Source organism: Rhodnius prolixus, unplaced genomic scaffold, assembly GCF_049639745.1.
Source record: "Rhodnius prolixus isolate KJV_2025 unplaced genomic scaffold, Rpr scaffold_3, whole genome shotgun sequence".
NCBI lineage: Eukaryota > Metazoa > Arthropoda > Insecta > Hemiptera > Reduviidae > Rhodnius > Rhodnius prolixus.
The window spans coordinates 13,526,429-13,545,683 of record NW_027411603.1 but is presented as its reverse complement, the minus strand read 5'-3'; the positions used below and the strand labels follow the sequence as shown (position 1 = coordinate 13,545,683).

The 19,255-nt window shown below is 31.7% G+C and overlaps 1 protein-coding gene across 2 annotated transcripts in view; it reads right to left on the bottom strand.

Moving 5' to 3' along the window:
* The window catches only part of LOC141453832 (ras-like GTP-binding protein RhoL), a 51,256-nt gene that overhangs the window by 4,042 nt on the left and 27,959 nt on the right, over positions 1–19,255 (bottom strand). For both annotated transcript variants that reach the window (XM_074127495.1, XM_074127494.1), the window contains exon 2: positions 150–307. In XM_074127495.1, the coding sequence (XP_073983596.1) occupies positions 150–292 (143 nt within the window). In that variant the 5' untranslated portion in view covers positions 293–307. The remainder of the gene's footprint in view (positions 1–149; positions 308–19,255) is intronic.

The window sequence follows — 19,255 nt, the reverse complement described above, 5'->3', positions numbered from 1 at the left end:
CTCTCACTTAATGTCTATGCATGATTAAATTTTAATTTGAAAACCATGAGTAAATTGAGGAGGCAATTTAGTTTATAAATTTTGTGAAGAATTGGGATTATTAAAGTGTTCTAACAGTGATTTAAGGTTTTCTGTATAAAATAACTTACACTGTGGGCACATACTCCGTGGGAAATCTTTTAGATGTGTAGGTTATTAGGAGGCAAGTTTTACCCACCATTCCGTCACCAACAGCTGTAATCTTGAGTGGTCTCAATTTGCTACTTGACACTTCTTTTTTACTATCATTCATATTGTCCTTTTCGACCTGTGCCACAAAAAAATACAAAAATAATTTAGAAATCTTTAGAGGGATAAGCATAAAACTGATAAACACTTTCTATATCAGTATGATAAGAGATACCTAGTAAAAGATAACAAAAAAAGGATTATTTTATTTTACAATATCATGTACTTGTCGCATTATCAAATGTCTAAACTTCAGCAAAACTTGAGAAGAAATATTTCTTTTTTATCTTGTTCTCTTCATTACTTTTTGCGATATTAGGAGAATATTATTTTTGGGTGGGCTAAATTAGCCAGACATTATTAAATATACATACGGAGAAGTTTGCTTATTTTGACGGGCTTGTTCAAGCAGTTTGCTCTCTTTTTTTCAGAAGAAACGTTATTAAGGTCTGAGGGGTGGATCTGCCCTTTATAATTCTTCAGGCTTTTTATTTGGAGTACCATATTTGGAATACCTTGGACACAGGGAGTGGATATCCCACTGGAGCTTCTCCAGATAGTTTGTTTTTTTTTAATCTGAGGAACATCTCAGCGAATTGCTCCATGGGGTTATTACCTCTAAGTGCTGACTCTCTGCTCAATTTGGAGCTTTCCTAGATATCCTTGGTTATCCTAGGAGTCGGAGGAAATAATCCTACTAAGAATCTTCTTTGGAAGTCGTTTTTTGAGGGAAGAGATGAGTTAGTACTAAGGAATCTCTTAATGATATCACTAAATGCCGGGTCCAGAGCGCTTTAGTTCTTTATTCTCTTAATTCTCTAGAAAATCTTGGTGCGTTGGCCCATTACTTAAGGATGCTGCAACTAGAGTGGTCTCACCAGTGTTGGCGCACAATAGTTTTATTGGTCGCGGTGAAAAATACCCCGTTGATAAAGAAAATAAGGAAAAAGTACGTTTTCGTTTTCTGTTTGGTCTCTTCTATATTGTTTCACTTTTCCTTCCAAATGCTGTCGGCATAAGTACCATAAACGATCCTATTGACAGGCATGACTTCTGTTTGAAATTTCACTGTTGAAGCTGAAGTATCTCGAAGTGTAAATGATTCAATGCGTTGTGAAAACATGTTTGTGAATTTTTTAACTTTTTATCTGGTTTAAATAGTAATAATAATAAAAAGATTTGAAGGAAATATGAAATTATGTTTCATTAAAATATTGAAATTAAAATATTCACTTGTAATATTGTTTTTCAACTTCATAAGTATTCTTTCTTATAAGGTAATGTAGGAAATAGTTTTTTCATCTTAAAAGCAAATATTATTCATCTAGGATAATACTGAAAAAATAGTAAAATGAATCTGAAATAAAAGTATATCTGTTCACATATTAGCAACATCTCTTAAAAAGAAGTAATCAAAAAACACTGCCACATATTTTATCTCTTAATTGCTTTCTGGTTTTCTTTCATTAGCGGTATGTAGCATGTGCTAAAATGTATTTTCTTTATTTACGAGGAATGAAGAACATTTGTTTTAGATGTTCACAATTTTCTTAAATAGTTCCAAATATCTCTACTTAAAGTTGATTGGTAGCTTCATATTTAGGCTAATAAATTTAGAACATATTTCAGTAAATATTACTAATAATTTCAAAACCATATTTCTGCTAGCAAGGTTTGGAGAAAATCCATTATTAGTAAGTAATTCAATATTAATTAAACCAATGTTGCAGATACTACTAAACTACTCAAGCCAAGTCAAATTTGATGATAATACTAAGACATTTGTGTATTCATGCTAACAAAAATTCTAATTTATCTAAACAAAAATGTCTAAATAATAAATTAATCTTTCTTTGAACAGATGTTCACCATTCATATCCGCTATATTCTTTTTTTTCATTTGTTTTATTTGAGCAGATTAATGCAACCATATGTCACAGTGAAATTCCCACGGATGAAACAAATAATAAAAAGTAATATATAGAATATATGTATATAAGTAGTACTCGTATATAAGAAACAATCATCATGCTTGCATACAAGTTGCTGATTGATAATTACACCAAAGTGAATTTGACTATGCAACTATGAACATATCACAGTCTATTGCTAAAAAATTATAAACTTTTTTAGAAAAATATTTGCAAATGTGGGACAATCATTTTAGAACTCAAAGCAATTGATATATGTATAAAATATAATAGGAATTCAACGATTGTATTTTTTTACAGCAAAACTAGCAATCGTCAAATGAGACTTGCTACTAATATATTTAACTAATGACGCAGATTATTTTTTCTTTTATTATCTGAGAAATATTTTTCTTTTTTCTACTATTCTTTATTGCTAACAGTTCTTTTTATTAGCATTCTTTAAAACATAATTACAAAGAATGAGTAAAAATGTTTGCATCTTAGTGTGCAATTCAAAAACAATTTTTTTAAATATACTGAGTGCCGCGGTAAAAAGAAAACAGGCGGTGAGTGAAAAGACAGCAGGCTGCATATTCAGCTTCAAAAGAAATTATTTACAATTTATTAATCATAACATAATTCGCAAAACTAGCAAGGTTTTGACAAACGCTAATTTGGGATCACTATTAGCACCACCAGTATTTAGTAACTTCTGTAGTAAAAGTACTAATACTATTATATAGAAGACCATTATTAACATTTTATGTGCAATTTAGCAATCTTTGGTAAAAGATCATTATGTTTTAAACTTATAGTGGCACGTTCTTTTAAATTTGTCAAGGGCAAGTTTTTGTATTTTTGATGTCTTGGGTGGCAAAAAACTGCGGTCTATTTCTCAATCTACAGTTGAATTGATCACTAATTAATACGATCAATTTTACATTACCAAATTTACATTTGGTAGTAATTCACAGTATTCTGCGATGCCTAGAGATCTTTTAGTACTGGTACTAACCTCCATGGCGTTTTAAAGGTTTTAAAAGAAAAGGAAGAAAGAGATTGGCTCAGTAGTTAGAGTATACCCTATTACCACGTGGAGATCCCAGGTTCGAACACAATTTCCCCTTCCTAAGAGCTTCTTAAAGCTCACTATCTGGAGATACAGAATACACTTTGACGAGAGAACGGAGGCCGGTAGTGCTCTGAAAAAGGCTCCTGTCGCAAATAACATCAGTCTTCAATTAAAAAAAAAGGTTCCAAGGAATGAGGTTGATTTTAAGTCCCCAAACCATGGAAAATCATAGAATATAATTTCTTGGCATACTATAATCTAGGAATAATCAATTCACTCGTAAATAAATTTGTTTATTTTAAATTAAATTACCTGATTGATTAAACCTTACTTTTTGGAAATGGCAGTACAGTATTGTTAAGAACTCATAAATAGTTGACTCTTAGTGCAAATAAATTGTAAAGTAACTTTGATTATTTGAATCATTGATCATTATTGTTATTAAATCAATTTATAAAGAATATTTCATTTTACAGGACAATATAATAATCAATAATGAATGTAATGGTACATTCTTTGCATTCATTTAATAAAATGAAGTAAAATGTCCTTGAAATAATTATTAGAGAATTATACTGCTTTTTCATTCTGCTAAAAATATCTTGATGAGTTAATTTATACTATTATTTTTTAATACTTTTTTTTCTGGTATTCGTAAAAAGAGAATGTCCTACAAAAGTTTATTTTTATACCAAATAAAGAACAAAAGTTCATATGCATTTGTATTACCCAAAAAAATAATACAAAATTAGTAAATTAAATTACTACAAGAATATGGGAGTTGATACCTTCTAAATTATGTAAACTTTAGAAGACAGGCAAAACAAAAGTAAATGAAAAATTAATAATGTTCAGCTTTCATCTTTTTTGGAAAAAAACTAGGGGTGATCTAAAATATTTGATATCTCGAAAAAACAGCAAAATTTTGTCTTGACTCTATCTAGTGAATTTTTGTATCAGTTCGGAACCCTAAAAGGAATCGTTATTTTAGTAGTTTGTTAACCCGTTTCTGCTACTTCTTTAATTACTCTTTAGCAGGGGAACAGCTTGTAACAGACTTTATAGGAGAACAAGTTCTGATTTATTATTTATAGGCGAAGTAAGTTATGGCATAGATTATTCTACTTTAAATAAAGGCTATTTATTTAATATGCTGAATTCCATGTATAAGATTAAATCCTAACTAAACCCTGAATTTCTGGAGGAGATTTTTAGTTAATTTCATAATATTTTATTGCTAGAAGGCAATCTGTTCAATAACAGATTTATTCTAGATTACATTGTATCAGTTATGTGGCTTTTAAGTACAATATTTTACAACAGTTAGAGCAGTTTAGAAATTGCTCTTATAATTACTTCTAATTTGAATTGTAAATAAACTAGACAAAATTAGGTAGTAATGCAGAATTACGAAATTACAGAAAATTAAATAAATTAGTAAATGAGATAAGCAAGAAGAGAGTAGATCATCAGTTAGTCCATCTAAATTGTTGCAACCACTAAATTGTTAAGATTATCAAAGTAGAAAAAGACCAAATCGGTCTTCTTCTCTTAAATGGTCATTGACAATAATCAAGAGAATTAGCTTATTTTTCTTTTTGTTAATACGAAAATTAAGGAGATGCTTTCTGAAAGCCATAATTCTACGTTACTCTCCTTAAATATTTGTGGATACAATATATTTTTGTGTACGCATTTGATCCTTCAATTTTCAGAAATTTACAACCAAATGTAAATTACACACATGTTTACCACTAAATCTGTCTCCAGAAAGGAACTTCCCATTTCCAAGCCTTATTCCTTAAGATTCCACAGTCCCTGTGAAGGTTCTAGAAACTGTTTTGCTCCAACAGCTGCAACTGAAGTATGTAGCATACAGTGAGACCTTCAGGAGCCTTCTCTAGAGATCTTCTTTGTTAAAAAATTCCTAGGCCTTCTCTGGAAACTTGTGCTGAAGCTCTTATAAGACCTACTTATTCAGGTTCACTGTGAGGATCTTCAAAATCCTGTTAACATTCCATATTTGCTCAGAATGATACATGTAACCGGGCTTTAAGGAACAATTCTTTCTTAATATGTTTTACATTTTTGCACTCTTCTTAAAGAGAACGATTGAATCTCCCTTACAATAGTTTCAGTTCCATAAAGGATGCGATTGTCTTTAACATGCCAACATGCCTTAGCAACTAAAGCAGGTTTAATATTTTGTTCTTGCGCTAAACCTTGACTTGCTGAGACGAATCTAAAATACAACTTAACACTCAAGATATTTGATTCTAAAGGCAGTATAAAACATAAAATAAAGATTACGAAAAATTTGAAAACAAAAAAAAATGCTTATTTTCTCTCTGTTGCGGTAATATTTTGCCGGCAGAGAGTTATAAATAAAAACCTTTTTTTAAATAATTATTTGCAGAATTGAATGCTACATGCTTGCGATAACAATGCAAATCATTTCCTCGAATATATTAATGTTTTTATTGTTAAAGCCAAGGGCATTCCAATCTTTAATAGCCCTGCAATCTATTAAAAAAACAACTGTGATGTCCCTCAACGGCCGTTCTGGATCCCCGCCAAAGAACACAGTACAATATTTAAAAAAAAGAATTGTCATTTTGAACTGTATCCTTAAGATACCGAAGTATAAGGAAATTTAAGGAAGTTATACAGTGTTTTTAACATCTGTAATTAAATGCATGTTTTACTACGTCACTATGTTTTTTTTCTGTGAAACATATGTAGAAATACGAGTCAGTTTAACTACCAGACTCTACAGTAAAAGAAGCTGCAGTAAAATAATTTTTCCATTAAAAATAGAGTAAACAGAAATGAAATTATGGATATAAAAACTATTGGAAGTAGTTGTGCTAGACTGAGTATCTTACAAACCAAAATTGATCATGGTCAATCTAAGATGATAACTCTTTCTCACTACCTTACTCATTCTCTTTCTATTTTACCTGAATTAATCTACCACGATTTATAAATGGAAATAGCATATGTGAAAAATATGACTAAGTCTGACTGATTGGACTATAAAGGAGGTAATCCAGAAGAGCAATTTCAAGAGTTTACAAGGACACTAGTGCAAGAGGTGCGGAAGAAGGATTAATGGGAAGGAATCATTGAACCATAATGGATGTAGAGAGACGTTCGGGAATCTTTGCAGAATTATGAAGTAGGACATAAATAGCATAGGCAGGTCGATAAAAATAATCAATACAATGAATTAATTGAATATAATAATATTTCAAATATATCTCATTTTTAAATAGAAAGGAGGGATCGAATTTAATATCGACAATTTGTTATGTCAGATTTTTAAGTAAAGTCTTGCCTAGATAAGTAATAATTTGACCCAATATTAATCTTTAGCTTCTATACTTAAAAGATACAGTAATTTTAAGAATTTATTTCAATGAGATATAATTTGCGAAGGATTACTATTAAGATGTAATTTTCAAAGTTGCACAAAAAACAGAGATGATCAATTAAGAATTTAAGAAAAGCAATAATTGAACAAACATTTTTTTAACAAAATTTTTAAGGTATTACTGTACTTGAATGATCTATTTTCTTCCATGGTTTCTGTTTTGTGATTATTCTTCAGTGCAAGTAAATAGTTTACTTTCTTATTATTTAAGTTTTTTCTAACTTAATTCTCTATTAAAATGTAGAATTCTGCTCGTTGCTGCAATTCGTATTCATCAACGCTCCCTACTAGTTCTGCTGTACTTATAAAATTAAATTAATTTAATATAATGTGGGTGTAACAAACATAAAGTCAAAAAGTCTGATAGTATGCCCTTGTCTATCTATTGTCCCATCAAGGTAGGTTTTTTACTGACATCCACTGTGGCAGTCCCATCGATAACATAGAAATCTAATCTACTACTGTATTTTTTTGGGAGGGAAAATATACATATGTAGATAAATATTTTTTAAACCCTTTTGTGGCCCTCTCACTCTGACTTAAAGGTTAAACCATGACAAGTTCCTTGTTCTCTGGGCTGACTTTGTCATCTTTTTATACAGTTGGGGCTTCATAAGCGGCTACAAAGTGTCAAACCGGATTTTAATTTCTGTGTGTGTGCTTTATCGCATTATGTATGCCCCTTGGGCATGTTTGTTTTGTCCCATTGAGAGAGGCACAGGACAAACTAGGTCACCAGCACAATTCACTAACTTTGAGTAGTCTCCAACGGAAAAGAGTTATTCAAACTACATATTTCTAATAACTGTTCGAAATTGTAGTTTCAGTTGAACAAATGCTAATTGGAACCCCAAAGCAAAAAAAAAATAAAAAAATAATAATAATAAAATTAGTGCGAAATGGGTTTGTTTGGCCTTCTCTGTATCTCTGTATTCATAAATTTGAAATTTCGTTTTTTTCTTATCACCATGAATCTAAGACAATTCATTTCGTTCCATTCAGTTCAAAGAGTTGTCCTGTAATTTGTCTTCTTCCTTCAGATTTTCGCGTAATTTTTCACCAGCGTTTTCATTATAGTCTCACTAACATCTAGAAAGAAATAATTCCAAACCTTGACGAATATTGCCATAAAATAAAAATTTTGTCGTTGATTTGAGAGAAAACATTTTTCGTCATTTTAGGCTTCCTCTCTCAGTACTTTTTTCTAATCAAGGGAAAATTTGTTAGGCAACTCTAGTATTTGATCAACTGTGGAAGTCAACTCTACTCTTCAACCTCTTATATTGAATGAAAATATGAAACCAGTCAAAAATAGGGAAAACGCTTGAAAAAAATCTTTATGATTATTTATCTTTAGGATTCCTAGTTTATGTTTCTTAAAATACAAAATCCTCGTTAAGTGGAATTTGAGTGTATTTCAAATAGAAATTTAGAATTCAGTCACTAACTAATTTAGAAAACTGACCCTAACCCGTTGTTTAATTTTTATCTGGATGTTAAGATAAAAATATTATAAATATTGTATCTTCTCATTGTCACGATATTAATACAATAAGTCATTAACTGAGATTATTAATTTATTTTGTTGTTAAACAAAGCAAATTATCTGATCTCCTACTCTTTTTTGTTTGAATTCTTAACTTGTACAAAGCAGGACGTCATAATGGAACTTCATGACTTAAAGAACAGCAGAACACTAGAGTGATAAAGAAGTGCTTGGTGAACATGGCTTATCTTCTCTGTGTATTCATTCTCTTATTTTTTGTTTTTTCTCCTTCTTCTGCCGTAGAATCAAAGAAATCAACATAGTAGACCACCTCAATCGATGCAGGACCGAGCTTTTAATAAGGGTTAATCGCTCTTTTTACCACTAAGCACTTCTTTCTCACCAACAGACACTACTGTGTAAAGATGGGTTATCGTTAGTAGCGGTATCTCAGTTTTTAGACAGTTCACAGCCAGAACTGGTCATTGCTTCAGCTTACATCGATCGCTACATGCATAGAAGAGTACGTAACTTAAGCCTAACTTACATTGCTGACCATTTTAAACGAATTCTATCGCATCAATACCTACTAATACTAGTAAATAATTAATTTCATATTTATTAGCTAAATTTGCACGGTGTGTAACATTGCCTGATTTGCGTAAAATTTCCTCAAGAATTCTTTAGTTTCAATACTAAATTTAACATTCAAGTTTTATAGAATTAACAAGTTACCACGGCAGACGTTCATTCGCTAATACACTTCCAATATTCACGCAGCATCATATATGTTGTTTCAGGTGAAAAATTCTTTTAAATACTCAATAAAGATGCAATATTTCCCCTTACTATTGTAAAGAAAAGTAATAAATTAAACAGTTTTGAAAAAGAGTATTATCAGACATGTTATTTCCTGGTATCTTATATTTTCTACTGTCAAAAACATGTTTGGTAGTGCAAGTGAACGGTGTAGATAAGAGACTAAGGATAACAAAGTTCCTGAATAACAAGATAACAACGATGAACATCGTCTCATATCTATGTCTTTAAAAAATAGAACAAAAAACAATAAGAAATTACGACTAAAGGGAAAGGAGAGACTGTGAAAATTATGGGGACGATTGATTAAACTTGTTGTAGTGAGGTACTCAAAACGAATGAGAGAAATGTAGGCTAGCCGAAGTGGGCTAATGGAACTACTTCCTATTTCCTTTGTTCTCATTAAGCCACAATACTCTCAGTACATGAATTGTACAAAAAAAAATAAAGGTCTAGAGCAGACAATATGTAACTGTTCACAGCGACTAACCTCTAATTTTTTACATTCACAATATAACTAGAGATAAAAGAAAATATTCGTACAAAAAATTATATGGTCTATATAACATCAAATTTTCGGGAGTGTTCACATGAACTAAAGGTATTGGAACTCCTGAATACACTAAATTGGTACTAGAACGGGTCCTGTAATTGGAATGTGGGTGTTTTCAAGATTACCTCAACAAGAATCTACATAAAACTAGGTATTCATTCCATTATGGCTCGTACTGAGAACTCTTTGGATAAGCTTATATTTTAAGAATATAATTTTAGTGGTTTTTAAGAATTTTTTATAAAAGGGCATTAAAATTAATTTGCACCTTGTATAATCAATTTTATTGGAAAACTTTTTTCTAAAAAATTGATGGCAGGAATGGTTCTGGAACTTTTCTGAAAGCTCTAAGTTGAAACCGCCATCAGTCTGAGAATTGATATTTAACTGACTATTTCTAATTTTCTAATTGTAATTGATGAACCTCAAGAATTTCGAAATTCTGAAAATAAATATAGAAACTATGTTACGCAATGAATTATTACTTATCTTTCTACAAAAGTATTTACTTTCTAACCAATTAATAGAAATATTTTATAATTATTAGATACATTATTGTAAAACTAAGCATATCGATAACGATTGATCGTTTAAAAGAAAGTGCCTGTTCAAATTAATAGACTCTTAACTATTGATTCCAAATAACTATATTGTTTTTAAGTTTTACGATATTAGTGTTTGTTAGTAGGAAGAAACCAAGCCCTAAATTGTTCAAAGCCGCTCTAGTCCGTAAAGTTACTAAAACCAAAAAAATTGCTTCATTAACTGAGTTTGGGCTAAAAAACCAGACCCGAACTAGAGCTTCCGAAGATTCACAGCTGTCAGAACAAATCGAACAGCATCCTTAACAGAAAACAACTTCCAGCGTTAACCAACTGAATGATCTGTAACTAATCATGCCACTCTTCAAATAATCCGTCATAGAATAAAATAGTGATGACCTCTCCACTTTCTCGCAAACTTTACACATGAGCCCTAATATATAGAAATTGTTTCTTAAACTATTATGGCCAAAAGTTTCATCAGTAGTACATCAAGCAAAATCTTACTATCAGCCCCGCCTGGATTCACAATCATTTTAATCATTCGAAAATGAGGATTTTATTCACTGGATTTATTATTTGAAGCCGTCAATTTTTGGAAGATGGGCAGACACTTGCCTCAAGATACAGTAGAATTGGAACGAATGTTAGAGAGACGTCTAATTTGGCTCCAACCAATCCCGAAACTTCCTGATGGTTTAGCATTCAAATTAATAGAACATCTTTGTCGAAAAAACTTTTTCCAGCCTCCTGAAACAGTTCAGCCCCAATTTCGAGATGAAAACACAAGAATTTAGAGCTTTCATTGCAGCGCGACTGTCCGAGCAGAAACAAATCCATATAATTTAAAAGCTGAGTTCCATACACGCACATCTAAAGTAAATAGAGTAGCACCTGGTTGAAATAACCATGCTCTTGTCTCTAATTCATCAAAAAAATTGAATAAAAATTCAAACTAATCAACACAATTCGTATCAGTACAAACTGTAGTAGTGAAAACTTTACAAGATGATTAATGTATGCATCTTTTTTTGTGGATGACTTCAAAGAAATTAAAGAACATATAACATATCGATGAAGTTAGCAAGATCTCCGTTTAGCTGAACAACAACAACAAAAAGAAAAAAAAGAAGCGATTTAACAATAAACCATTTTGTAACGGAAAATTGTGGAAGTAATAAACAGTTCCGGGTTAGGTTTGTAGAATACAAACTACTATAATAGCATCAACAATAATTACATATAATAATGTTCTGTGGGAGCAAGAGTTTGATGAGAGAAAAAATATCCAACAATAAGTTGTGAACATCGTAATAAAATAGTAATAACGGTGTTTGTTCATTTACAACAGTATACATTGCATTTTACTAACAGAGAGTTTATTTAGTTTCTAGCAGCATTATTATTGAACTTAACGGATGTTCCATGTGTATTAATTTTTAATGTTCCGTTTTTTTCAAAGAGACAATGTCTGGGTTCCATAGTAGTATTGCAATTATACTAACAAAGACATCCAGACAATTGGTCCTGTACAGTATCAATTAATACTGAAACATATGATGTGAAACACCTACACAAGTTTCTCTTGTTCTCTAGGAATGAACTTATTAAATGTAAGTACTTTCAATTAATATTTTATATGCATACGTAAATTATTTTAATGAAAAAGATGGTTTCATAAAGGAATTCTATGGGAGTAGATGTAGGTTTATGTTTTTTATAACGCGACCAAATTATTTTTAGGGTTTCCGGGGAATCTGAGGGCTCGAACTGTGACAGCGGTTCAAAGGAAAAAAAAAAAGTCTGGGACATTCTCTCTACCTGCCATAAGGAGCCAATCATAAAACTTAGAAACAAGTTCCATAGCCTATGTTGGTCTACAATTTGAATTTTAAACTAAGATAATTTGTAGTAATGATTATCATAACTGTTTTTAATAAATTTTAGAGAATATAGTTTTAATGTTAGTCAAATATTTATCGAATTTAAATGTTACAAACCAGTATTTAGAAATTTATACGCTATTAAGCATTAGTAATTTCACAAAGAAATAACAGTACTCGGCAGCTGTATGATTTTAAAACTCTGAGAACAATCTTTGTAACATGATATTTCAAGTTCCTACCACGAGAACTTACTAAAGCAAGTAGCACTTCCTTTGAACATACAAAGCGTCTCTCCAGCTCGGCAAGCAGATGGAAAACGAAAGTAAATGTACTATATTAGACAAGCGAAAGTAAAAATAAAATTAAAATCAAACGATTCTGTTCACACATACCCTGTTTACACTATATGATGTTCAAAGTTTCGGTATCTGATTGGAACGGAAGTAAAGCAAGGTTGAAAAAAGGAGCCTCTGTAGACAATTCTTCTCAACTGTCCATTAATGTGTTTCCTCTTTGTCATAAATGAGCAAAATAATTGAAATAGATTTATTTATTGTCCGTAGTTTTCGTATAATTCAATTTATAATTTTATTTTTCAGTTAAATTCATACGAAGAAGAATTTCATTCGAAAGATCTTTAAGAAAAACAAATTTCGAGCGTAGTAACTTTGGCCTCAAAATTTACGGAACATTTTTCTGTGGTAAACTATCTTCAAATAGTTCTCCTCTCTGTTTTCGTCTCTAAAAATGCTAAAATTTAAAAAGAAATGTAGAAGACTAAAAAACAAAGAGATGCTCTTTAAATCATTGGGGACATCCTCAAAAATATCTTTACAAAACTTTCAATGTAACCCAGTTCCTGCCGTCCAATTAGGACGAAACTCTCACTTCATCTCACTAGAAATATCTAGCTATTTTTCCCTCTCTCATGAACACAAACAAACACAGAAATAAGAAAGAAATGATAGTTTGAAAGATAGCCTCGGAGATATTTTCAGTTAACAAAAAAAGAATTACAAAGTTTGACACAACCGAATAAAAAAAAAAAAAAACTATGGCGTAATTACCATTGACTTGTTGGACTGGTCTTCCACTTTACGGGTCAAAATTCTATTCCGGAATGGATGTGACTCAACCAAATAACCAAGATGTTTTCATGAATCATCACTCCATTACTTTATATTATTATTTTTTTTTTTTTAATATTATATATTTTATTTAAATAATTTGATTTCAATTATTAACTTCTTTTTATAAAAATAAATATGCATCAAGTAAACCTGCAAAAGGTTAATACAAGGATGTCTAATTACAATCCTCCAAGATAGATATTTCACAGTTCCGGAACATTGAGATGTTGATTACGGATGAGTAAAGACGTAAAAAAATATCTATAGGAAGAGATAAATGAGAATATTTACAAAAAGAATTATGTAGAGACGAGTTAATTCTTTGAGAAGAAGGAAGTTACTTAAATATTGGCAGTTTTATTCCGCCAATAGATATCTCGGCCTTCTGGTAAGAATTCTGGGCAAGGAGCATAAAATATCGCAGAATTTTCTTGGTTAATAGACTTATTATGAAGAGAGATAGAAAGAGAAAGGAAGGGTATTATGTCGGAATGTAATGAGGGCGCGGGCAAATGGAACATTTAGGTCTTCGTTGGTGATCTTGCAAAGGATTTTGGATTAGGAGGTTTTAATTAAGATAATTCCACTTGGTAAAGACCAACTCATTTAGTCCCACTAAGCTTAATTTAAACAACACTATCATCAGGGGTATGATGGGAACTTCTGTTGAGTAAAGGTTAACAATCCTTTGTTCAGTACCTACTTAGTAAACAAAAGGAATAGGAAGAACCTAATTATTTTTGGGAAGGAATATCACATATTTCACATACTCTTGAGCACAGAGAAGGTGAACAGATTAGATATATTGTTTTCTTCCAGCCAAACGAGTTTATTTCTACAATATTTTATTCAGCAGCAAATCATTCAACATTTCCTACTCAAAATTCTTCAAAAACTGAGTATTTTTATTGATTTTTTTCGCGTTCTCCTTGACAACGATTCCAATGTTTCATTTAAGATATCTAGAAATATTTACACATAAATATAAATGGATATAAAAAAAAAAATGCAGGTACAATTGTTGGAGGTAGGAGTAAGATAGCTGATAGAAGTGACCTTTTTCCCAGCGGTGACCAATTGTAACGAACCTATGTTCTTTTAATTAGTTCACCAATCAGGTTACCTTGAAAATAAAACATATTCTATAGACACGTTCATTAGCTAAATTAACCTGATATTATGAATTCTGTTTTTATTTACTACGTTCAACTTATTGCAGAAGTTATAGAAAAAAAATTAAATAACCCAGTCAAATTAGGTAGAAAAGGGGCAGATATCGGAATGGAAGATAATAAGCTATAAACTTGTATAAATCTTTGTTTCTGGCATTTTATTCGTTGGCTTAAAAGTCTCATAGAATCTCGTGTTCGCATAACGAACATTTACATTTTTATTTATATACATACAAACAGTAATTAGTTGATAACTAAGGTTTCTTAATAATTATAATCTTTTGAAACTTTATATAACGTACTGTGTACTGAATTACCCAGTTGACTTAACGTCACCATATACACGGCTAAGCGCCTCCCACTCTTCGTGCTCTATCTCAAGAACGGTTGATTGTATGAAAAATTGCATAGAACCCAATAACTAATAACTTTAAAACTCATTTAGAGCAAAGGAAACGAGATATTTACAAAAAAAAAGATTTTCGTAACTTTTGACCACTGATTTCCGATGACGTGTACACGAGATTCTATGAGACATTTGCGCCGACTTATAAAATGCCAAAACAAAGATTTATACAAGTTTATAGTTTATTTTCTTCCATGCCGAGCTTAAATCCGAATTTGACTGGGTTAATATGTTATTTTGGATTTTTAACTAAAATAAAAATAAAAAATCTTTAAACAAAAATAACACTAGCTTTTGCCTAGGGACCCAGGGCATCTTCAAGATGACATTTGAGAAAGGTCTCAATTTTCGTGAAAAAAATAAGTTTTTTGAGTTGGGCGGAAATCTGGTTTTGGCTCTACAGCCCTGAAGAATCTTGGCTTCCTTAATCGGATGCTCCCAATCATCTCTGAAGGGGCTTTACTTTCTCAACATGCTGTAGTCACCGCAATCATGGCCGTCTTCTAGGTCTTTTGAACTTGAGCAAATGAGCAATGAACGATAAAGGACTTCCTGTTATTTTTCCTTTTCAGCTACGCTAACCAACACAGTTTAATAAATACAAACCGACCAATTGGTAAAAACCACAACTCATGGTATGTCGCAAATGTTTTGTCGGAAATGTAATTTTATTTTTAACCCAATAGTATCAGTTTATTAAATTTAACAAGGAAAATAGTTGTAGTACTACATACTTGAGATATGCCTAATATTGAAATGACTCATCTTACATCCTAATGATAAAACATGTGCATCAAGACAGTTGATAATATTGTTAAAGAGTTAATTTGAAACTATAAATATAAACAAGCCAATGAAGTCAAACAGGTTTATAAACCTTAACATTATGATGGTGACGTCAACTTTGGAAATATCTGCGCAAAAAAACAAGCCAAGGACATGTTAAACGTTGAATAATACGTTATTAAGTTTTTTTAAACAGAAACTTTACACGCGGAATTTATTGTAGACATGTCAATAGTGCCTGTTTGTTTACTTAAATCATTGCTACTTAGTATATTGTTAATGTGCAACATCTTGCACCCAGTATGACATTTTCATATTTAACCAGACAGTCTATCCAATAAGACCATCTTCGGAAGTTTACACTTCTTCGGAATAGGGGATTCCCTAATAAAACGTCCATTGCATGAATTACCAAATACTCTGTCAAAAACAGCAACCCTCTTCACATACGATAGAGTAGTCAATAATCAAACTTTGAAATTAGTACTATTCAATTAAAGTTTTCCAACCTTGTGCACTTTTCTGCTTAGAGAGAAAGAGCAGGAATAAAACTTCAAATCCGCGCTGAAATTGAGTATGGAAAAGTCCAAAATCGATAAAACAAGTGAAAATGTGACAAGCACGCAATATTTCCAATTTTTCGCAGTAAATGAAAGTAATAAAAAACATAATAAAGTTCTCAACTAGAAAATTCGTTTATTTAAAACTTATTTATGAGTTTAAATAAAAGTCAACATTGGATGAGTTCAAAAATTCCAAGCAAGAAGTGAGAATGATATTAATACTCCAATTTAAAAAAAAGAATAAAAGAGGAGCAAAAAAATTAAGCATTATCAATTTGTAAACAGAATTTAAGAGTAATTTTATGCGGAATTTTTGTGTAGTCATCATTTTTATAGCTATAAAATACATAATATTGTTCAATTTACTACACAAATTTCAAAAACAAAATCCATCCTTTATGCAATTAATTGCATAATTTATTATTGTATATTCACTATTAAAATGACATTAAAAAAAAAGGTAGCTCTAAAAGAATTTAGATGAATGGTAAATTTAATGGCGCATTAAATTGTGACATTGTTGAAATAACAGTTATTTACATCGAAGGGAAGCGAAACTATTCGACCAAAATTAGATCCCATTAAAAAAAAAAATGTTGGCCCACTAGGAAAGGTATATAACTTTAAATATATATAAAACTAGAGAAGAGCCCCTTCACGGGTCCATTAACCTGGCGGCACTTTGGTTGAATTTTGAGACAAAACTTTTGCACCGAGCTCGAAACACATTGCACTCTTATGCACCACCAAAAAAAAATCTAAATTCGCCAAGGAAAAGCCACAATAAGCAATTAAAGTTTTTTTCCCGCCAAAAAAAATTTGGCCGGATTTGATTGAAACTTACTTCATTATGTTAAGTACACTTTGCACTCCATTGCACCACTTAAAAAAATTCATTAACTTTAATAATTACGGAGATATGGCCATTCAAAAGATCAAAGGAATTTGCCGCAAACACTGAATTTCGAACCGCGACTTAGTATACAGGTAGAGGAGAGCTAGCACCAGCTAGAACCACAAAAAAAATCTAATAAAATATGCACACATTCAGAAATATAAGGAATTAAAGTGCTAAAAAAAGCATTAACTTGGCGGCACTTTGGTGGAATTTTGGGTAAAAAATTATTGCACCCTGCTCAGAACACTTTGCACTCCTATGCACCACCAATAAAAAAGCTAGCACCACCAAGGAAAAGCCTCAATTTTCCATTTAAAGTTCCGCGCGAAATTTAAATTCAAAAAAAATGAGTCTTATTTGCGGGAAAATTGGAGCGCTTTTTTCCAAAATAGCAAGTACTAGTATTAGAACAACTAGCCCCACACAGGAAATGCCAAAAATTAGCATATTTTCAAAGTAATTTACAAATTATTCAACCGATTTTCCCGCCAACATACCTTTAACCGGAAGTGCTCTAAATTGAATTGAAACTCATCCTATTTTGTTCATGGTAGCTAGCACCAATATGCACCACAAAAAGAAATTTTGAATTTACACTAAAAGCTGATATATTGATAATAAAAGATGCACTGACAGACGTGACCATTAACTTTGCGGCACTTTGGTGGAATTTTGAGAAAAAAATTATTGCACCCAGCTCGGAACACTTTGCAATGCCAATAATAAGCCAGCAACACAACGGAAACTGTAAAAATTCACCAATTGTACGCCAAATATAACTTTAACCGGAAGTGCCCTAAATTGAATTGAAACTCATTCCATTTTGTTCGTGATAGCTAGCACCAATGTGCACCACAAAAAGAAATTTTGAATTTACACTAAAAGCTGATATATTGAAAATAAAAGATGCACTGACAGACGTGACCATTAACTTGGCGGCACTTTGGTGGAATTTTGGGTAAAAAATTATTGCACCCTGCTCAGAACACTTTGCACTCCTATGCACCATCAATAAAAAAGCTAGCACCACCAAGGAAAAGCCTCAATTTTCCATTTAAAGTTACGCGCGAAATTTAAATTCAAAAAAATGGAGTTTTATTTGCGGGAAAATTGGAGCGCTTTTTTCCAAAATAGCAAGTACTAGTATTAGAACCACTAGCCCCACACAGGAAATACCAAAAATTAGCATATTTTCAAAGTAATTTACAAATTACTCAACCGATTTTCCCGCCAACTTACCATTAACTTGGCGGCACTTTGGTGGAATTTTGAGAAAAAAATTATTGCACCCAGCTCGGAACACTTTGCACTCCTATGCACCACCAATAAAAAAGCTAGCACCACCAAGGAAAAGCCTCAATTTTCCATTTAAAGTTACGCGCGAAATTTAAATTAAAAAAAAAATGAGTTTAATTTGTGGGAAAATTGGAGCGCTTTTTTCCAAAATAGCAAGTACTAGTATTAGAACCACTAGCCCCACACAGGAAATGCCAAAAATTAGCATATTTTCAAAGTAATTTACAAATTATTCAACCGATTTTCCCGCCAACTTACCTTTAACCGGATGTGCTCTAAATTGAATTGAAACTCATCCTATTTTGTTCATGGTAGCTAGACCAATATGCACCACAAAAAGAAATTTTGAATTTACACTAAAAGCTGATATATTGATAATAAAAGATGCACTAACAGACGTGACCATTAACTTGGCGGCACTTTGGTGAAATTTTGAGAAAAAAATTATTGCACCCAGCTCGGAACACTTTGCAATGCCAATAATAAGCCAGCAACACAACGGAAACTGCAAAAATTCACCAATTGTACGCCAAATATAACTTTAACCGGAAGTGCCCTAAATTGAATTGAAACTCATTCCATTTTGTTCGTGATAGCTAGCACCAATGTGCACCACAAAAAGAAATTTTGAATTTCCACTAAAAGCTGAGATATTGATAATAAAAGATGCACTGACAGACGTGACCATTAACTTGGCGGCACTTTGGTGGAATTTTGAGAAAAAAATTATTGCACCCAGCTCGGAACACTTTGCAATGCCAATAATAAGCCAGCAACACAACGGAAATGGTAAAAATTCACCAATTGTACGCCAAATATAATTTTAACCGGAAGTGCCCTAAATTGAATTGAAACTCATTCCATTTTGTTCGTGGTAGCTAGCACCAATGTGCACCACAAAAAGAAATTTTGAATTTACACTAAAAGCTGATATATTGATAATAAAAGATGCACTGACAGACGTGACCATTAACTTTGCGGCACTTTGGTGGAATTATGAGGAAAAAATTATTGCACCCAGCTCGGAACACTTTGCAATGCCAATAATAAGCCAGCAACACAACGGAAATGG